At 53.9% G+C, this 16,904-nt stretch overlaps 1 protein-coding gene across 1 annotated transcript; it reads left to right on the top strand.

The window, feature by feature from the left end:
* The first annotated feature begins 3,939 nt into the window (after nucleotides 1-3,939).
* On the top strand, nucleotides 3,940-10,936 carry AP5B1 (adaptor related protein complex 5 subunit beta 1). The gene is made up of 2 exons (XM_010366461.2): nucleotides 3,940-4,470; nucleotides 4,570-10,936. The coding sequence occupies exons 1-2, from the start codon at nucleotides 4,321-4,323 to the stop codon at nucleotides 7,054-7,056; spliced, it is 2,637 nt and encodes an 878-aa protein (XP_010364763.2). The 5' UTR covers nucleotides 3,940-4,320; the 3' UTR covers nucleotides 7,057-10,936.
* Nucleotides 10,937-16,904: the final 5,968 nt, after the last annotated feature.

Below are 16,904 nucleotides of genomic sequence, written 5' to 3'. Positions count from 1 at the left end.
CCTGTCATTCAGGTGCACAAACCCCACGTGGCCACAGCTTTCCATTTTCCAAGAGAAGCCAGAAGTCCAGATTTGTAAGTGAAACTAATTTTTAAATGTTAGCTCAATTTTTTAATTTTTAAAATAATTTTAAGAGTTGGGGTCTCACTAGGTCACCTGGGCTGGAGCACAGTGGTGTAATCTTGAATTACTGGGCTCAAGTGATCCTCCTGCCTCAGCCTCCTGAGTAGCTGGGACTACAGGTGTTTGCTACCACACCCAGCTAATCAAAAAAATTTAAAACATGGAATGGGTCCAACAAAACACCTTTGTGGGTTAGGTTTGACCCACAGGCCGCGGTGTGTGGTGTGGCTGTCTTCTCGGGCAGCTCAGGAGACAGACGATGTATGTGACGGCGGGGAAACATGTAGTTGAACTGTGAGCGCCATGAAGGCTGGCACCCTCTGCTCTGTTCACATCTAGCAGCATATCTCTGTTCATCTAGCAGCACAGTGCCAGCTAGATGGCATTCATTCATCCCTAAATTCATCCCTTAATTTCTGAGAACCTGCTGTGCCAGGCACTGAGATGGTGCCGGCACTGAGATTCTACAAAGCAAGGCAGACAAATAAGGAAACAAGTAAGCATAAGCATAAGATGCAAACAAAACATTTGGCAAGAGAATGTGATGGTGGCAGGTAGGGGTGCTGAGGCCTGAATGAGAGGGAGGAGCCAGCTGTGCAGAGTGGAGAAAACAATGACCAGCAGAAGGAACAGCTGATGCCAAGGCCGCAAAGCAGGAGTGAGTCTAGTGTGTGTGCCACGAACCCAAATGCAACTTGGCTGTGCGGTGAGGGGAAGAAAGGGCAGGGGAGCTGAGGTTGGAGAGGCAGGTGGGCCACACGAGGTGCTGTTAAAACCCAGGCCAGGCCTCTCCTCGGCTCATACCCTCCAGTGGCTTCACTGCAGCTGGAATAAGAAGAGCCTGAGGCCTGGCGTGCTGGGGCTGCCCCTGACCTCCCAATTCCCTTCCAGCTGGGTCCCTGTATGCCACCCACACTGCTGTCTCCTGCGTCCCCTGAACAAGCCTTGGCCTGTTCCCAGATCTGGCCCCTCCCCCTGATGCTCCTTCTGCCTGGAACACTTTTCCCTACTGGATTACTGGCCACCTTTCTTCATTCAGGTTTCAACCAAATGTCCCCTCTTCTGAGGGGCCTCTCCGTCTACCCCAGCTGAATCCTTGTCCCCCGCCACCTCTGTCCCACTATCCTATTTTCTCTGCCACAACTTTCACTCTGTGGCGTTTTGTTTTGTCTTCCTTGTTTATTATTGGTTCTCCTCCCCACCAGTGCAAGTTCTGAACTTGAGGGACCCCTTTGTATTTTATTTTTTATTTTTACTTTTTGTGTCTCTGCTGGTCTGGGGTGGGACCCCTTTTTAAATGCCATTTTAAATAGCTTTATTTAGATAGAATTCATATACCATCAAATTCACCCTTTTATAAAATATACAATTCACTGGTTTTTACTAACCTCACAGAGCTGTACAACCATCACCACTAAACCTCAGAACATTTTCATCGCCCCAGAGAAAACCCTGTACTCATTAGCTGTCACTGTGTCTCCCCTCTCCGTGGCCCGGCACCCACTATCTGCTCTATCTCCATGACTTTGCCTATTGAGTCGTTCTTTCCTAAGCCTTCCTGTATCTCCAGCAGCCAGTGCCGCGAGGGTGTGTTTGTTGTAGCCCGATTTTACAGATGAGAAAACTGAGGCTCAGAACCCTTGGGAAACTGACTTTCCCTTTTCCAAGCCTTGTGTCTAGTGTCTGCCCATAACTGGGCTGCATGGCGAGGACAGAAACTCAGCAGGAGAAGAAATGAGAAAGGGCATGGAGTGGGGAATTCCCAACTCAGCATCCGGCAGTGGCCCACACCTGGGCCCTTGGCTGGCATGTTGCTGTCGCGGGTGAGTCTGATGACAGTTTGAGCTCAGCTCCATGCTTGGCTTTGCCAGGGACAGAGCCAGCACCACCCACCCACAGGGGAACAGACAGGTGAGAACAGGGCCCACCCAGGGACCTGGACACCTAAGAGGGCCAAGGGTACCCGGTATAGGGGGAGGACCAGGTCAGATGCAACAAGGCGCTGTTTGTGAAAGTCGAGGCTCCACCTCTGAGGGGCTCTGTGACTGAGTGACCGCACCTCTGTGGGCTTCCCTTTCCTCATCTGGCACCCACCCTCGGTACTTGGGTTGCTATGAGCCTCAGTAAGTCCATGCAGATTTGTCCATTGCAGCATTGGAGACCACAAGTGGGTTCCCTCCCTCCAGACCCTGAGCCTCAAGGAGCCAACACTCAGGCAGGAGGTGTGCAGAGGCCACGCTGTCAGAGGCTGAGCCGGGGCCAGAGCCAGTGTCAGGCCTCCTGACCCTTGGAAGCCTGTCTCCTCAGCTCTGCGAGGGGTTTAATAATCATTCCTGCCTCACCGTGAGGGTGGTGAGGGCCGGGGATGTGCAGTTACCAGCACCCTCTGGGCTCAGACAGGGAAACCAGACTGGCTCCTACTGCAGGCTGCCTCCCCTCCCCAGGGCTGCTCTCATCCTGCCCTCTTTCATCTTGGGTTTAATTAGCCAGGCTGCCTCACCCCACAGCCTCTTGGGTGGGAGTTATCACTCACATTTTATAGATGGGGAAACTGAGGCACCTAGAGGGAAGTGGTTTGGGGCTGCCGCCTGTGAGTCAACTGTGGAGCCAGGGCCTAGAGGAGCCAGGACCGGGCCTTCTGGCTGGACCTGTCCCTCCGGGTGGGTCCCTATCTCTCCATCCCCAAGGGCACCCAGACAGCCTCCTTTTTGGCATTCTCCACCCCTCAACTCTCCACCACCTCCCATCTGGAGCAGGATGGGGTAGGGAGAGGCCAGTTGGCAGTGGCTTGCATGGGGGCTCAGGCCTGTTTCATCTTCAAAGCGGCTAATTAGAGCCAGAGGTGGGAGGTGGGGTTTGGGCGCCGGTGGTTCTGTGCCCTGGAAACCGGTGGTCTGTGGGGCACCTGTAACCTGGGCCTCTGGCCTAGGAGAGGCGGCGGCCCAGACCCCCGTATGCCCCCAAACAGCCAGAATCTAGCCCACTGAAGTCGAGAGTGCTGCGTTCCGGCCTTGTTTCGCCCCAGGTCTCGGTTGGCAAGGCCGCCCTCCTCCCGGGCCTGTTTTCCCCATCGCTAGGCATGCCTCGAGCCCCGTGACCGGCCAGGCCCTGACAGCCCGCACTTCCCGAGTATGGATCCCGTTGTTTTCGACTTAGGGCCCTGCCCCACCCTCGCCGTCACGACCCCTGCGGGCCGCCAACGCGGCCTCGGGCGAACAAGGGTCAGCAGCTCCTGGCGGGCCGCAACCGCGGCGCCGGCCCCTCGCCCCCAAGCCGAGCGGGCGGGGGGGCCCAGGCAGGCGTCAGGGAAGCGAAGCCAAGCCCTGCGGCGCCCGCCCGACCGGTTCAGCTGGGGCGCTCTTCCTGCGGGCGCCCTGCGACCGCAGCTTGCTCACCCCCAGCGGCCACTCCGGGAGCCCTAGGACTCGCACCCACGCCCCCCGGGGGCCGCGCATCTGGCGTAGGGTGCGGTGCGCCCGGGCGCCGGCGGGGGGCGCGCTGGCCGCCGCCCTGCGCGGCCTGACGGGCGCTGGTGGGGCCGGGCCGCTGGCCGCCGAGGCCCGCGGGATCGCAGCCCTGCGCCGCGGGACCCGGCATCGGGGGCCCAGGCCCACCCTGCTCCGTCGCCCCTACCCACTCCCCTCCGCCTTTCCTGCCTGGGCCTGCGGCGGTTTCGGGGAAGGGGGCCCGCACGGCGGGACAGTTACTCAGCCCCCGCGAAACCGGCGAGTCTGCACCTGAGGGAGGCGGTGGCCCCGTTACGCCCCGCCCCACCCCACCCCGCCCGGCCTTGACCGCCCCCGCGCCGCGCCCCGCCCCGCGCCGCCAGCCCGGAAGGAGCCGGCCGGCCTGAGCGCCCGCGGCGGCTGAGTCAGGCGGCGAGCGCGGCCCGTTACCGCGGGCGCCGGGGGCCGGGGTGGCGCTGTGGTTTCGGTGCGGGCCGCGGGCGGGAGGGCGGCGGCCTAACGAGCTCTCGGCACGCACCCTCCCTCGCCCTGCTCCTGTCCCGTCCCGCGGGGGCCCCGGCGGCGGCCCCGAGAGCCCTGGTGTCACCGTGGGAGCCGGGCGCGGGTCGCGCCTTCATCTGCGCGGCGGCCGGGGGTGACTGTAGCCCCTCGGGGTCGGCGGCGGGCCCGCGCTCCTGGTGGCTGCGGCCTGAGGGTCCCTCTCCCTGCGCAGGGGCCCGCGCGCCTCACGATGGGGCCCCTGAGCCGGGATGCCTGGGCCCAGCGCTTGGGGGCCTTCCGGGCCAGCCCGTCCGCCTTCATGGCAGGTCCCGAGGGGGAGGATTTGGGTCGCAACCTGCTGGGCGACCTGAGGAGTGAAAAGCTGAGCGAGCAGACCAAGGTAGGCCCCCACGCGTCCCCTGCCCTGGCCCGCAGGGTCACCCCAGCCCGCCGCGTCCTGAACCTCATCTTCGTGATTCCCTCCTAATCCCCCATCCAGGTTTCCCTGCTGGCCCTGAGCTTGGAGTACCCTGCCCAGCTGTGGCCTGACGTCTCTGCGGCCGAGGTGGCCGCCACCTCCCTGTTGGACACCTTGGTCCTCCTACCCCCGCGGCCCTCAGCTCTCCGTCGGCCCCTGCTGCTGGCGGCCACCACAGCCCTGGCGGCGGGCGGCGCGCTGGGCCCCACCTCGGGCGCCTCCTGCCGGCTCCTGCCCCTACTGCTCGGCCTGGCCTCCGGCAGCGATCTGGGGCGAGGCTTTGTCCCCGCCTCGGAACAGCGCCCCTTGCAGGCCACCGCCTGCGAGTGCCTGCGAGAGCTAGAGAGCTGCAAGCCCGGGCTGCTGGGGGGCTCCCTGGGGCTGCTGCGGGGCCTGCTGGGGCAGGAAGGCCCCGTCCAGCCGCTCAGCCTGCTGCTGGCCCTTGTTTTGCGCAACACCTTGGTGCTCCAGTCCCGGGTTGGGGCTGGCCTAGGGGGACTGCTCACGGATAAGGTCTCCCCAACTGGGGGTGGTCCCTGGGATTGGACACTAGTGGAGAAGGGGGATGGACGCCTTCAGCCCCAAGCACCCAGCTGGCCGGCAGCTGAGGAGGGAGAGGGGGAGCGTAGCCTTACAGCACGAGAGCACAGCCCTGAGGAGGCGCGGGAGCTGCGGGCTGCGGTGATCCAGCTTCTGGACACCTCCTATCTGCTCACCCCTGTGGCCCAGGCCCAGCTCCTGTGGCTGCTGGGCTGGGCCCTGCGGGGTCTGCAGGGACAGCCACCCGCACTCTTCAAGCCACAGCTGGTACGGCTGCTAGGCACAGCACAGATGACACTGCTGCACGCCGTGCTTGCGCTCAAGGCGGCCTTCGGTGAGGCCCTGTTCACAGCCCAGGATGAAGCGCTGCTGCTCCGCCGGCTCACCTTGGCTGCCCAGCACCCTGCTCTGCCTCTGCCCACGCATCTCTTTTACCTGCACTGCCTCCTGAGCTTCCCTGAGAACTGGCCGCTGGGCCCCGAAGGTGAGGAGGCTGCCCCACTGCTGCTAGGGCCCCAGCTATGCCGTGGTCTCCTGCCCAGTCTCCTGCATGACCCAATGGCTCTCCTGGCCCGCCTGCATTTGCTATGCCTGCTCTGTGCTGAGGATGAAGAAGAGGAGAAAGGCCAGCTTCCAAGCCCACGGCACTACCTGGAAGAGCTGCTGGCTGGCTTGCGGCAGCAGGCAGCCCTGGATGAGGGCCCCCGGGCCTTGGCCACTGTCTGCTTCCAGGCCTCATATCTGGTGACCCGCTGCCTGGCTGGGCAACCTATAGTGCTGACCCCCTTGATCCACGGACTGGCCCAGCTATACCGAGTCCGGCCCATGCTGGCTTCCCACTTTGTGGACTTCTTGGATCAGGTGGACTCTGAGCTGAGGGAGCCCCTGAAGGTGGTGTTGCAGCAGGAGGTGGTGTCCAGGCTGGGCAGGGATGAAGCTCTTTGCTGGCACCTGAAAATGCTGGCAAAGGTGGCAGATGGAGATGCCCAGAGTGCTACCCTCAACTTTCTACAGGCCGCAGCTGCCCACTGCACGAACTGGGACCTACAGCAGGGCCTACTGCGGGTCTGCCGGGCACTGCTGCGGGCAGGGGTGAGGGGTGGCCTGGTTGACTTGCTGCAGGTGCTGGCCAGGCAGCTGGAGGACCCTGATGGGCGTGACCACGCCCATCTCTACTACATCCTTCTGGCACACCTGGCTGGACCCAAGTTGGGGGTGGCCCTGGGCCCCTCGCTTGCCCCACCTGCACTGGCCTCTTCACTGGTGGCCGAGAACCAGGGCTTTGTGGCAGCACTGATGGTGCAGGAGGCCCCAGCCCTGGTACGGCTGAGCGTGGGGTCCCATGGGGTCAAGGGCCCACTCCCAGTGCTGAAGCTCCAGCCGGAGGCGCTGGAGCCCATCTACTCTCTGGAGTTGCGCTTCCATGTGGAAGGGCAGCTGTATGCACCCCTCGAGGCTGTCCATGTGCCCTGCCTGTGTCCTGGTCGCCCTGCCCGCCCTCTGCTCCTGCCGCTGCAGCCCCGATGTCCGGCCCCTGCACGGCTGGATGTCCATGCCCTTTACACCACATCCACTGGTCTCACCTGCCATGCCCACTTGCCACCGCTGTTCGTAAACTTTGCCGACCTCTTTCTGCCTTTCCCGCAGCCCCCAGGGGGTGCTGGGCTGGGTTTCTTTGAGGAGCTCTGGGATTCCTGCCTGCCAGAGGGTGCCGAGAGTCGTGTGTGGTGTTCACTTGGGCCACAGGGCCTGGAGGGCTTGGTGTCCCGACACCTGGAGCCTTTCGTGGTGGTGGCCCAGCCCCCTACCAGCTACTATGTAGCGATCCACCTGCCCCCGAACTCAAAGCTACTGCTGCGGCTAGAGGCGGCCCTGGCAGACGGAGTGCCTGTGGCCCTGCGGACCGATGACTGGGCTGTGCTGCCCTTGGCGGGGGACTACCTCCGTGGGCTGGCGGCTGCTCTCTGAGTCCCGGGAGACCAGGTGGGGGCAGGACTCTGGCCCTTGTGGGGGCCAATGCACACTCCTGTAGCTCTTTCCCCCAAACCCTGCATTCCCCAGTGCCCTCGCTGGCTTGTTTTCTTTTGGGCCCTGGCTGGGAACAGGCTCATGGGGGTGAGGGTCTGTCTTAGTCTGTTTTCGCTGCTTTAGCAAGATACCAGAGACTGGGTAAGTTACAATAAACAGGAATGTATTGGCTCAGAGCTCTGGAGGCTGGGAAGTCCACAGTTGAAGGCCCAGAGTCCAGTGAGGACCCTTCTGCATCATCCCATGACAGAGGACAGAATGGCAGGAGTGAGGGGAGAGAGTGAACCCACTCCCAAGATAATGGCCTGAGTTCACACAGGAGGGCAGAGTTCTTGTGGCCTGACCACCTCTTAGGGTCTAATCTTACACTGTTACAGTGGCAATTACATTTCAACATGAGTGTGGGAGGGGACAAACATTCAAACCGTAGCAGGGTCATAGTTCCTGAGAAGGCTTCCAGACAGAACCCAGCACTGCAGAGCTTCAGAGTACCTTCTCACCCAGACACACTAGCGCTCTCCACAATCCCTGCCCAGGAGGCAGGGGGAAATCTCCTTTCTGCTTCCCAGAGAGGGTCTGGCCTTGCCCAAGGCTGCCCAGTGATTTAGGAAGGAGGCTGGAGCTAGTGTGGACCTCCTGACCTATCAGACAGTACTTTCTTTGCCGCAGCCTCTGCCTCCCAGGCTCAGGTGATCCTCCCATCTCAGCCGGCCTCCTGAGTAGCTGGGACTACAGGTGTGAGTCACCACTGTATTGTTTGCAGACAGGATCTCCCTGTTTCCTAGGCTGGTCTCGAACTCCTGGGCTTAGGTGACTCTCCTGCCTCAGCCTCACCCAAGTGTTGGGATTACTGGTGTGAGCCACCACACCCAGCCGAGCCAGCGCTTCTCCACTCCCAAGGTTTGCAAGCTCCCTGCCCCAGGGAGCTCACGCCAGGCAGGCCAGTGGGCCTAAGCCAGAAACAGAAAGGCTGCAGTGGCCAGGTGGTTTCTTCCCCAGGAAGAGAGCTTCCCAAGCTATGCCGATTAGAGCCAGCTCTAGGAAGGGCCTGCTAATAAGGTCTAGGAGCTGAGACTAAGCTTTTTCTAATCTCAGCCCCTAAGAAATCTAATTTGTGCTTAGGAATCTTCCCAGGTAAGAAGAACTAGTTTCTCTAGTTGTTTTTTTTCCCAAACATGCAAACACTGAGGATTGAGCTGTGTGGGGTCAGCTTTGCTGCCAGGCACATGTACGTTGCCTCATTTCATCCTTGCAACAGCTCTGCAGGGCCCCGCAGGTGAGGAAATCTGTAGGCAGGAGCGGTTGAGTGATTTTCCTAAGGTCACCCAGCTGTTGGGTAATAGTGTTTTGTCATCTGGTAGCAGGTTTCCATTACCATGCCATCAGAGCAGACAGCCAGGGCCACAGAGGTCCAACCCTCACCGCCGCCTTCTGCTGCCCCTGCCTCATGGGCTCCCAGCCACAGGTTCCCCATGGGCCAGCTTTCCCCCGCCCAAGCCTTCTGATTGGGGCAGGCTAGGAGAGGAAAGATGGGCCTGGGCTGGGTGTGGTGGCTCATGCCTATAATCCCAGCACTTTGAGAGGCTGAGGTGAGTGGATCACCTGAGGCCAGGAGTTCGAGATCAACCTGGCCAACATGGCGAAACCCTGTCTCTAATAAAAATACAAAAATCAGCCAGGCATGGTGGTGGGCACCTATAATTCCAGCTACTTGGGAGGGTGAGGCGGGGGAATTGCTTGAACCCGGGAGGCGGAAGTTGCAGTGAGCCAAGATCACGCCACTGCACTCCAGCCTGGGTGACAGCGAGGCTCTGTCTCAAAACAACAAAAACCGACCTGGGACAGTAGGACTGTTAATAGGTAGAGTCAGGAGGTCTGTCTCAAATTTGAGATGTGGCAGTAACTTGCTTTGTCACCTTGGCAAGTCATTTCCCAATCAGGAAGGGGTCAGTTTCAGGAAACAGAAACTTCTCCAGCTGTTTTTGGCAGAAGGGAATTTAAGGGAATCAGGGTACTTAACAAAGTACATGGGAAGGCTGGAGAAGTCGCCTCCAGGAGGCTCCCACTGGAGCTGAGATCAGAACATACTGTCCTGCCTGCCATCCACCCCCTCTAAGCACCCCGGAAGCTGTGCTTGGGCCCTGGGACTTGGGGTGCAACTGCCACTCCTGCCTCCTGACACCCACAAAGCCAGAAGCTTGCTGCTGCAGAAGGACTGAACATCCCCAAGGCTGGGCCCGCAGGGCAAACTTGCTTGGCCCTGTTTCCTCCATCCACATCCTTCAAAGGACATCTCATTAGTGGACTCCATTTCTCTCTTCCACAGAACTCCAGTGGCAAGAGAATCCAGAAACGTTTTCTTTTTGCCTGGAGATGCTAATTCTTAGCCTAAGAGTAAGGTAACTAGTCCACGTGAGGACTGACCATCCTTTCACCCATCTGTCTGCCCACCTGTGCATCCATCCCATTTTATCCATCCATTCCTCCAGTGGTGGACACCAGATGACCTTCAGCTCCCCCCACCCCAACCAGAATTGTGCTGCAATGGCCATTGTTATATGCCCTTATGGACCCATGAGACAATTTCTCTGGGATACATACTAGGAGCAGAATTGTTGAATCATGGGGAATGCATGTGTTTAGCTTGGCTAAGCAATGTTGGAGTAAAAGCTTTTGGTTTTGCATCTTCTCAACACTCCTAGGGAGGCACCAAGAGGGAGGATGGCATTGAGTGAGCCCACCTGAGATAGCTCCTAGACCCCAGCCCTCTGTGTCCTCAGAGTCACACACTGCTGCTCATCACTTCAGCTTCCCGAAGATCATGGCAATAGCAGCATGCCTGTAACTGTCCCAAGTACATCCAAAAATTCTTCCTAAAGAGAGGGAACCAAAGTCACATGGGTCACTTTGTCACCTGTGTGGATGTTGCTCATGTTCACATACCCTTCCTTGCCTCCTTCAAGGCAGATCTGGCCACAAGTCCAGCTCTGGCTAATGAAATGTGAAGGGGGTCAAGGGCTGGGCGTGGTGGCTCATGCCTGTAATCCCAGCACTCTGGGAGGCCAAGGCGGGGTGATCACCTGAGGTGAGGAGTTCGAGACCAGCCTGGCCAACATAGTGAAACCTGTCTCTACTAAAAATACAAAAATTAGCTGGGTGTGGTGGTGTGCCCATAATCCCAGCTACTCAGGAGGCTGAGGCAGGAGAATCGCTTGAACCCGGGAGGTGAAGGTTGCAATGAACTGAGATCAGGCACTGCACTCCAGCCTGAATGACAGAGCGAGACTCCTCTCAAAAAGCAAAAAAAAATGTGAAGGGGGTCAGTTTTGGGGCACAGTATGTCATTGCCAGTGCTCATTTTTCCAGCCCTCTCTTCCTCTACCATGACAGTTGGGGAAGTACATGTTGCCATGGAGGTGCTAAATAGCTGAGTCATAATCTCACCTTGATACGCTGTAACAAATGCCCTGGATTATCAAATTAGTTAATGTAAACTAAAAATCCCAAAACCCCACCGACTGAACAGACGCCACCTCGTGGCCAAGGGGACCTCAGAAAAAACCTAATTCCTGGCCCTGACAGGCTGGGAGGTCAGATGCAACTTGTTATACCCCATTCCTTTATGGTTTAGACACAACTGCCCAGCATGAATGAACAAAATAGGGATCATGAGATGGACAGAACAGACTCTGTGGCATAAGATACCAAATTGTAAACAGGACCTAAGGCCATGCCAAGCAAGGGTTAAGTCATGTAGGGCCCCCCTTCATGCTCTGCCTCCCCTGCCCCCCACTTATGAATAAACTATGTTCTAACTGCACAGGGGTTTTTTGGTTTTTTTGTTTTTTTCTGTAGCAGCTAAAAAGCTTAAAAACAAACAAAAAAACACTTTTTTTGTTTGTGTGTGTGTGTGTGTTTTTTTTTTTTTTTTTTTTTGGAGACGGAGTCTCGCTCTGTCGCCCAGGCTGGAGTGCAGTGGCCGGATCTCAGCTCACTGCAAGCTCCGCCTCCCAGGTTTACGCCATTCTCCTGCCTCAGCCTCCCGAGTAGCTGGGACTACAGGCGCCCGTCACCTTGCCCGGCTAGTTTTTTTGTATTTTTTGGTAGAGACGGGGTTTCACCATGTTAGCCAGGATGGTCTCGATCTCCTGACCTCGTGATCCGCCCGTCTCGGCCTCCCAAAGTGCTGGGATTACAGGCTTGAGCCACCGCGCCCGGCCTGTTTGTGTGTTTTTGTTTTTTTTGTTTGTTTGTTTGAGACGGAGTCTTACTTTGTCACCCAGGCAGGAGTACAGTGGCGTGATCTTGCTCACTGCAACCTCTGCCTTCTGGGTTCAAGTGATTCTCCCGCCTCAGCCTCCTGAATAACTGGGATTACAGGTGTCCGCCACCATGCCCAGCCAATTTTTGTATTTTTAGTAGAGATGGGGTTTCACCATATTGGCCAGGCTAGTCTTGAACTCATGACCTCAGGTGATCTGCCCACCTCGGCCTTCCAAAGTGTTGGGACTACAGTTGTGAGCCACTGCACTCAGCCCAAGCACTGGCTTTGAGATAAGCAATATTAAAAACATTTTCGGCTCCACCAGATGCTGACTAGCTGACCTCCAGCCACTGTTTCACCAGCCATAACTATAGCTTTGGTTTGACAAGACTGATTTCAGTAATTTCTTCCTGACAAGATGACCACCCGCCATGGACTGGTTCTGGCTGGCTTACAGAGCTCCTGCACTTGCATGTCTTTGTGTCCTGAAAAGACATTTTGCCATATAGGGCCTAATTATAATACACTTAAATGTTAAGTCTCCACCCCAGGGTGACCATGGGTTGTATGTTACATGCATGTTTGTTCAATATGTGTGTGTCAGAACCACCTTCATGAATATTCATAGCTCCTCATGTAACCTATTGAATATGTATGTTTAGTCAATCCATTGAGCATGAAGCTCCTACCCTAACCCCTCTTCCTTTGAAGTTCCTGTCTCTGGTCTTGACTGGAGGCATGCTTCCCAGCGGGTCTCACTCCTTTTCTGAGGCTGGAGTGCAGCATTGCGATCATAGCTCATTGCACCCTCAAACTCCTGGGCAAAAGTGATCCTCCTGCCTTAGCCTCCGGGTACCTAAGACTACAGGTGCATGCCACCACAGCCGGCTAATTTTTAAAATTTTGTGTAGAGATGGGGTCTCACTATGTTGTCCACGCTGGTTAAGGCCTCCTGGGTTCAAGTGATCCTCCAGCCTTGGCCTCCCAAAGTGCTGGGATTATAGGTGTGAGCCACCAAGCCCAGCCTAACCCTTTATAAGAAATAAAGTTTCCTCCTTTCAAAATTTATAAACTGTGTATATTGAGTTTCTTTTTAAAATTAACAATTATCAATAATACACTTTATATGAAACAAGGGGAAAGATATTGCTTAATCTCTATTTTACATGGAAGGAAGAAAGTATGAATTGTTTGTGCAATGGCTTACAAGTCCCTAATTAGGGTCGCTAGGTTTAGCAAATAAAAATATTATATAGGATTTGTATTTAAATTTGAATTTTGGAGAAACAATGAATTTTTTTAGTTGTTAATAGGACATACTTATACTAAAAAAACAGTAGCTGTTTCTCCAAGGTTCAGATATAATTGGTGGGTTTTTGTTTTGTTTTTGTTTTTGTTTTTGAGACAGTCTTGCTCTGTTGCCCAGCCTGGAGTGCAGTGGCATGATCTTGGCTCACTGCAACCTCCGCCTCCCGGGTTTAACCCATTCTCGTGCCTCAACATCTTGAGTATCTGAGATTATAGGTGCGTGTCACCACACCTGGCTAATTTTTGTATTTTTAGTAAAGACAAGGTTTTACCATAATGGCCAGACTGGTCTCCAACTCCTGGCCTCAAGTGATCCACCCGCCTCAGCCTCCCAAGGTGCTGGGGTTACAGGTGTGAGACACTGTGCCCGGGCTATCACCAGTGTTAAATCATGTTTAGCCTAAAGCTGCCTTCTTACATATTTTAAGTCTAGCTTAAAGGTTTCTCTGTACATTGCGAACTATAACCTAAATGGGCTTGTAAGCAGACAGTAGCCAACACTTGTGACAGTCACTGAGTTTTGACTAATCAAAGGTGTCCAACTGTTCAAACTGTGTTCAGATAAGGGACACCAATCTAACCAATCTCACTTATGTTTTCTGTACTTCATTTTCCTTTCTGTCCATAAATCTTCCACCACGTGGCTACACTGGCATCTCTGAGCCCACTCTGGCATGAGAGGCTGCCCAATTCTTGAATTGTTCTTTGCTCAGTTAAACACTGTGAAACTTACCTGGGCTAAAGTTTTCCTTTTTGACACTGAGCATCCTGTATTTTATCTGTTAACCCTGGATTGATATTTACAGCTTCTTTCTTTCATACCCATTCATGTTCCTTTAGTTCCTTTACTTAATGAGGTGACCCAAACTTCATTCCTGAAGGGTCTTGAGTCCTTGGTTATTCTGCTTGTATTGGGTCACTTGAGGCTTTCATTAACACTGTCACTGAATCCGGCAATCCTCAGAGATGTCTCGGGGATCCCCTGGGTACGACGGACTCTTGTCTCTGTTGTGTGGCAGCAGCAGCTCCTTGGTGGACAGTCAGGGTCAGTCTTCCTCTTAGAGCTCTTGGCCCCCAGGCAAAGCGACAGGGGAGCAGCCTTCCAGTTCAGAAAGAACCATGCAGTGTCCATTCCTGGCAGCATTCTCCCTTGGACACTGAGGCCTCTAAACCTTCGATGGAATGGGAAGACAATATTTTGTCAGAGGCTTTCAGGTAGGAGGAGAATGGTAGCAGCGTAGGTCCCCAGTGTCGCCTAGAGAAACAATATGGAATGAGGAGAAAAGATAAAATTATGCAACAGCAAGCCCTCGGGATAACTTGGAGACAAGAATGCTCAAACTTAAAAAGAACACGAAAAACAAATAACATAGAAATTACCCGGCTGGGCGTGGTGACTCAACGTTTGTAATCCCAGCACTTTGGGAGGCTGAGGTGGACAGATTCCTTGAGCCTAGGAGTTCAAAACTAGCCAGGGCAACATGGTGAAAACCTGTCTTTGCAAAAAATACAAAAATTAGCTGGGCGTGGTGGTGTGCACCTGTAGTTCTAGCTACTTGGGAGGCTGAGATAGGATTATTTGAGCCCTGGAGGTCCAGGCTGCACTCCAACCTGGGTGACAGAGTGAGACAAGAAAGAAATAAAAGAAAGAAAGAGAAAGAGAGAGAGGAAGAAGAAGGAGGAGGAGGAGGAAGAGGAAGAGGAAGGAGAAGAGAAAAGAGAGAAAAAGGAAAAACAAGTGACAGGTCAGACTTTCCTTCCCACATGCCCATTCCAGCCCCACCTGCCACAAGACTGGCTGAGGAAAACTGGGGCAAAGGAGAGGAGGGAGTTGTAATGGGCTTAAGCTTGATCTAAGACCTCACCAAAAACACTAAGTACACCTTGAGCCTGAAAATGTTCAAAAGTGTCTGCAGTAGTGTCAGAGCTGGGACAATTGGTGGGGGATTTAAAAGTACACATGAGGCCGAGCACGGTAGCTCATGCCTGTAATCCCAGCACTTTGGGAGGCCGAGGCAGGTGGATCGCCTGAGGTCAGGAGTTCGAGACCAGCCTGGCCAACATGGTGAAATCCCATCTCTACTAAAAATACAAAATTAGCCAGGTGTGGTGGCACGTGCCAGCTACTCGGGAGGCTGAGGAAGGAGAATCGCTTGAACCCAGGAGGTGGAGGTTGCAGTGAGCTGAGATTGTGTCACTGCACTCCAGCCTGGGTGACAGAGCAAAAACTTTGTCTCAAAAAGTTACAGGTGAAATGTGAAGCCAGTCTTGGAAACACATAGATCCTTGGGGAGCAACTACCCACAAAAGAAGGGAAAAGTGTCCTTTGGCATTTGAGTGTGACTAGGGAAGCAAATGGAGAAGTTTAATTGCCCTCCAAGACAAAAAAAAAGAAAGAAAGAAAGAAAGAAGACCCACAACCCCCACCCCTGCAAAACAAATTCACTAAAGCAGCTGGACTTCATAATGTTGCCAGAAGAGGGCACATTATCTAGGGATCTTGTAAAACATCCAATACCACAAAAATGAATAATGAAAAGATAGGTTCATACAGTTATTGCAAAATATCAGAAAATGAATTTCATCACATATGAACCAAGGAAAATTCACACAAACCTCTGAAACAATAGCCATGAAGAAGAAGAAAGCTGTAATACAACACTAAACAGAACCAAATATATGCAAAACAAGCATTTGAAGACATGCAAAACCACTTTGGGTGGGAAATTGAAGAACAAAGAACAGAAATAGACAAAATAGAGGAATAAATGAAAACAGATTTGATTGAACTCTGGAAAGAAATGGAATAAACAGACAAAATTATCTAGAAGTAAAGATTAAATTACAAGATGCCCAAGGGAGAATAAATTCAAATAAAAATTTAATAAGGGGCATTAAAGGAACACAGGAAACCAAGCAAAAGAATGAAAATGAGCTAAAGAAGTAGGCTGGGTCCAAAGAAAGTAATGGAAACAGAATTTACTCAAAGAAGGAATCACATGTGTGTTATCAGAGTCCCTGAAGAAAAAATAAACAACTCAACCACAACTAATATTTAACACTGTAAGAAAACTGTCCAGGAGCAAAAAATCTGCAAATTGGAAGAGCCCACTGGGAATGTGGGAAGATTCACTCAGTGTGATCAACTTTGAAACATATCCTAGTAAAACTCTAATTTTAAAGACTTTTATTTTTTATTTTTTTTGAAATAGAGTCCCACTCTGTCACCCAGTCTGGAATGCAGTGGCATGATCTCGGCTCACTGCAACCTCCGCCTCCTGGATCCAAGTGGTTGTCCTGCCTCAGCCTTCCGAGTAACTGGGATTACAGTCACCTGCCACCACGCCCGGCTAATTTTTGTATTTTTGGTAGAGACGAGGTTTCGCCATGTTGGCCAGGCTGGTCTGGAACTCCTGACTTCAGGTAGTCTGCCCACCTTGGCCTCCCAAAGTGCTGGGATTACAGGTGTGAGCCACCATGCCTGGCCTCAAAGACTCTTTAAAAAAAACCCTCAAGGACTCCAGTTTGTTGCCCAGGCTGGAGTGCAGTGGCACAATCTCGGCTCACTGCAAGCTCTGCCTCCCTGGTTCATGCCATTCTCCTGCCTCAGCCTCCTGAGTAGCTGGGAATACAGGTGCCTGCCACCACGCCTGGCTAATTTTTTGTATTTTTTTAGTAGAGATGGGGTTTCACCATGTTAGCCAGGATGGCCTTGATCTCCTGACCTCATGATTCACCCACCTCAGCCTCCCAAAGTGCTGGGATTACAGGCGTGAGCCACCGCACCTGGCCGACAGCAGACTTTTTAAACCAGCATACAAAGCAAGACAGCAACAGAGCAGCAGGTTTTAGACATTACACCTTTACAAGTGTGAGCCAGGATTTTATATTCAGACAAACTATCCTTCAAGTATCATGGTTATAGGAAACAATTTTCTGTTTTTCAATAAGTACCAATGGAATTCTGCACCCCTGAGCCAGTGTGATAGAGATGTGTTTTATCCACACCAAAGAGAACAATTATAAATACTATATATAGGCTGAGCGTGGTGGCTCACATCTGTAATTCCAGCACTTTGGGAGGCCAAGGCAGGAAGATCGCTTGAGGCCAGCTGTTTCAGAACAGACTGGGTAACATAGTGAGACCCTGTCGCTACAAAAATTTTAAAAAAACCATGAAAACACAGCAGCCAAGTGTGGTGGCACATGTGTGCAG

The sequence above is a fragment of the Rhinopithecus roxellana genome, chromosome 15 (assembly GCF_007565055.1).
Source record: "Rhinopithecus roxellana isolate Shanxi Qingling chromosome 15, ASM756505v1, whole genome shotgun sequence".
Lineage (NCBI taxonomy): Eukaryota > Metazoa > Chordata > Mammalia > Primates > Cercopithecidae > Rhinopithecus > Rhinopithecus roxellana.
This window is presented reverse-complemented; position numbering and strand designations above follow the sequence as displayed.

Bases quoted from the DNA above. Each gene is read 5' to 3' on its own strand.
- AP5B1 (XM_010366461.2), top strand. From the start codon at position 4,321: ATGGGGCCCCTGAGCCGGGATGCCTGGGCCCAGCGCTTGGGGGCCTTC. The intron at 4,471-4,569 runs GTAGGCCCCCAC...TCCCCCATCCAG, and splicing joins AGCTGAGCGAGCAGACCAAG to GTTTCCCTGCTGGCCCTGAG.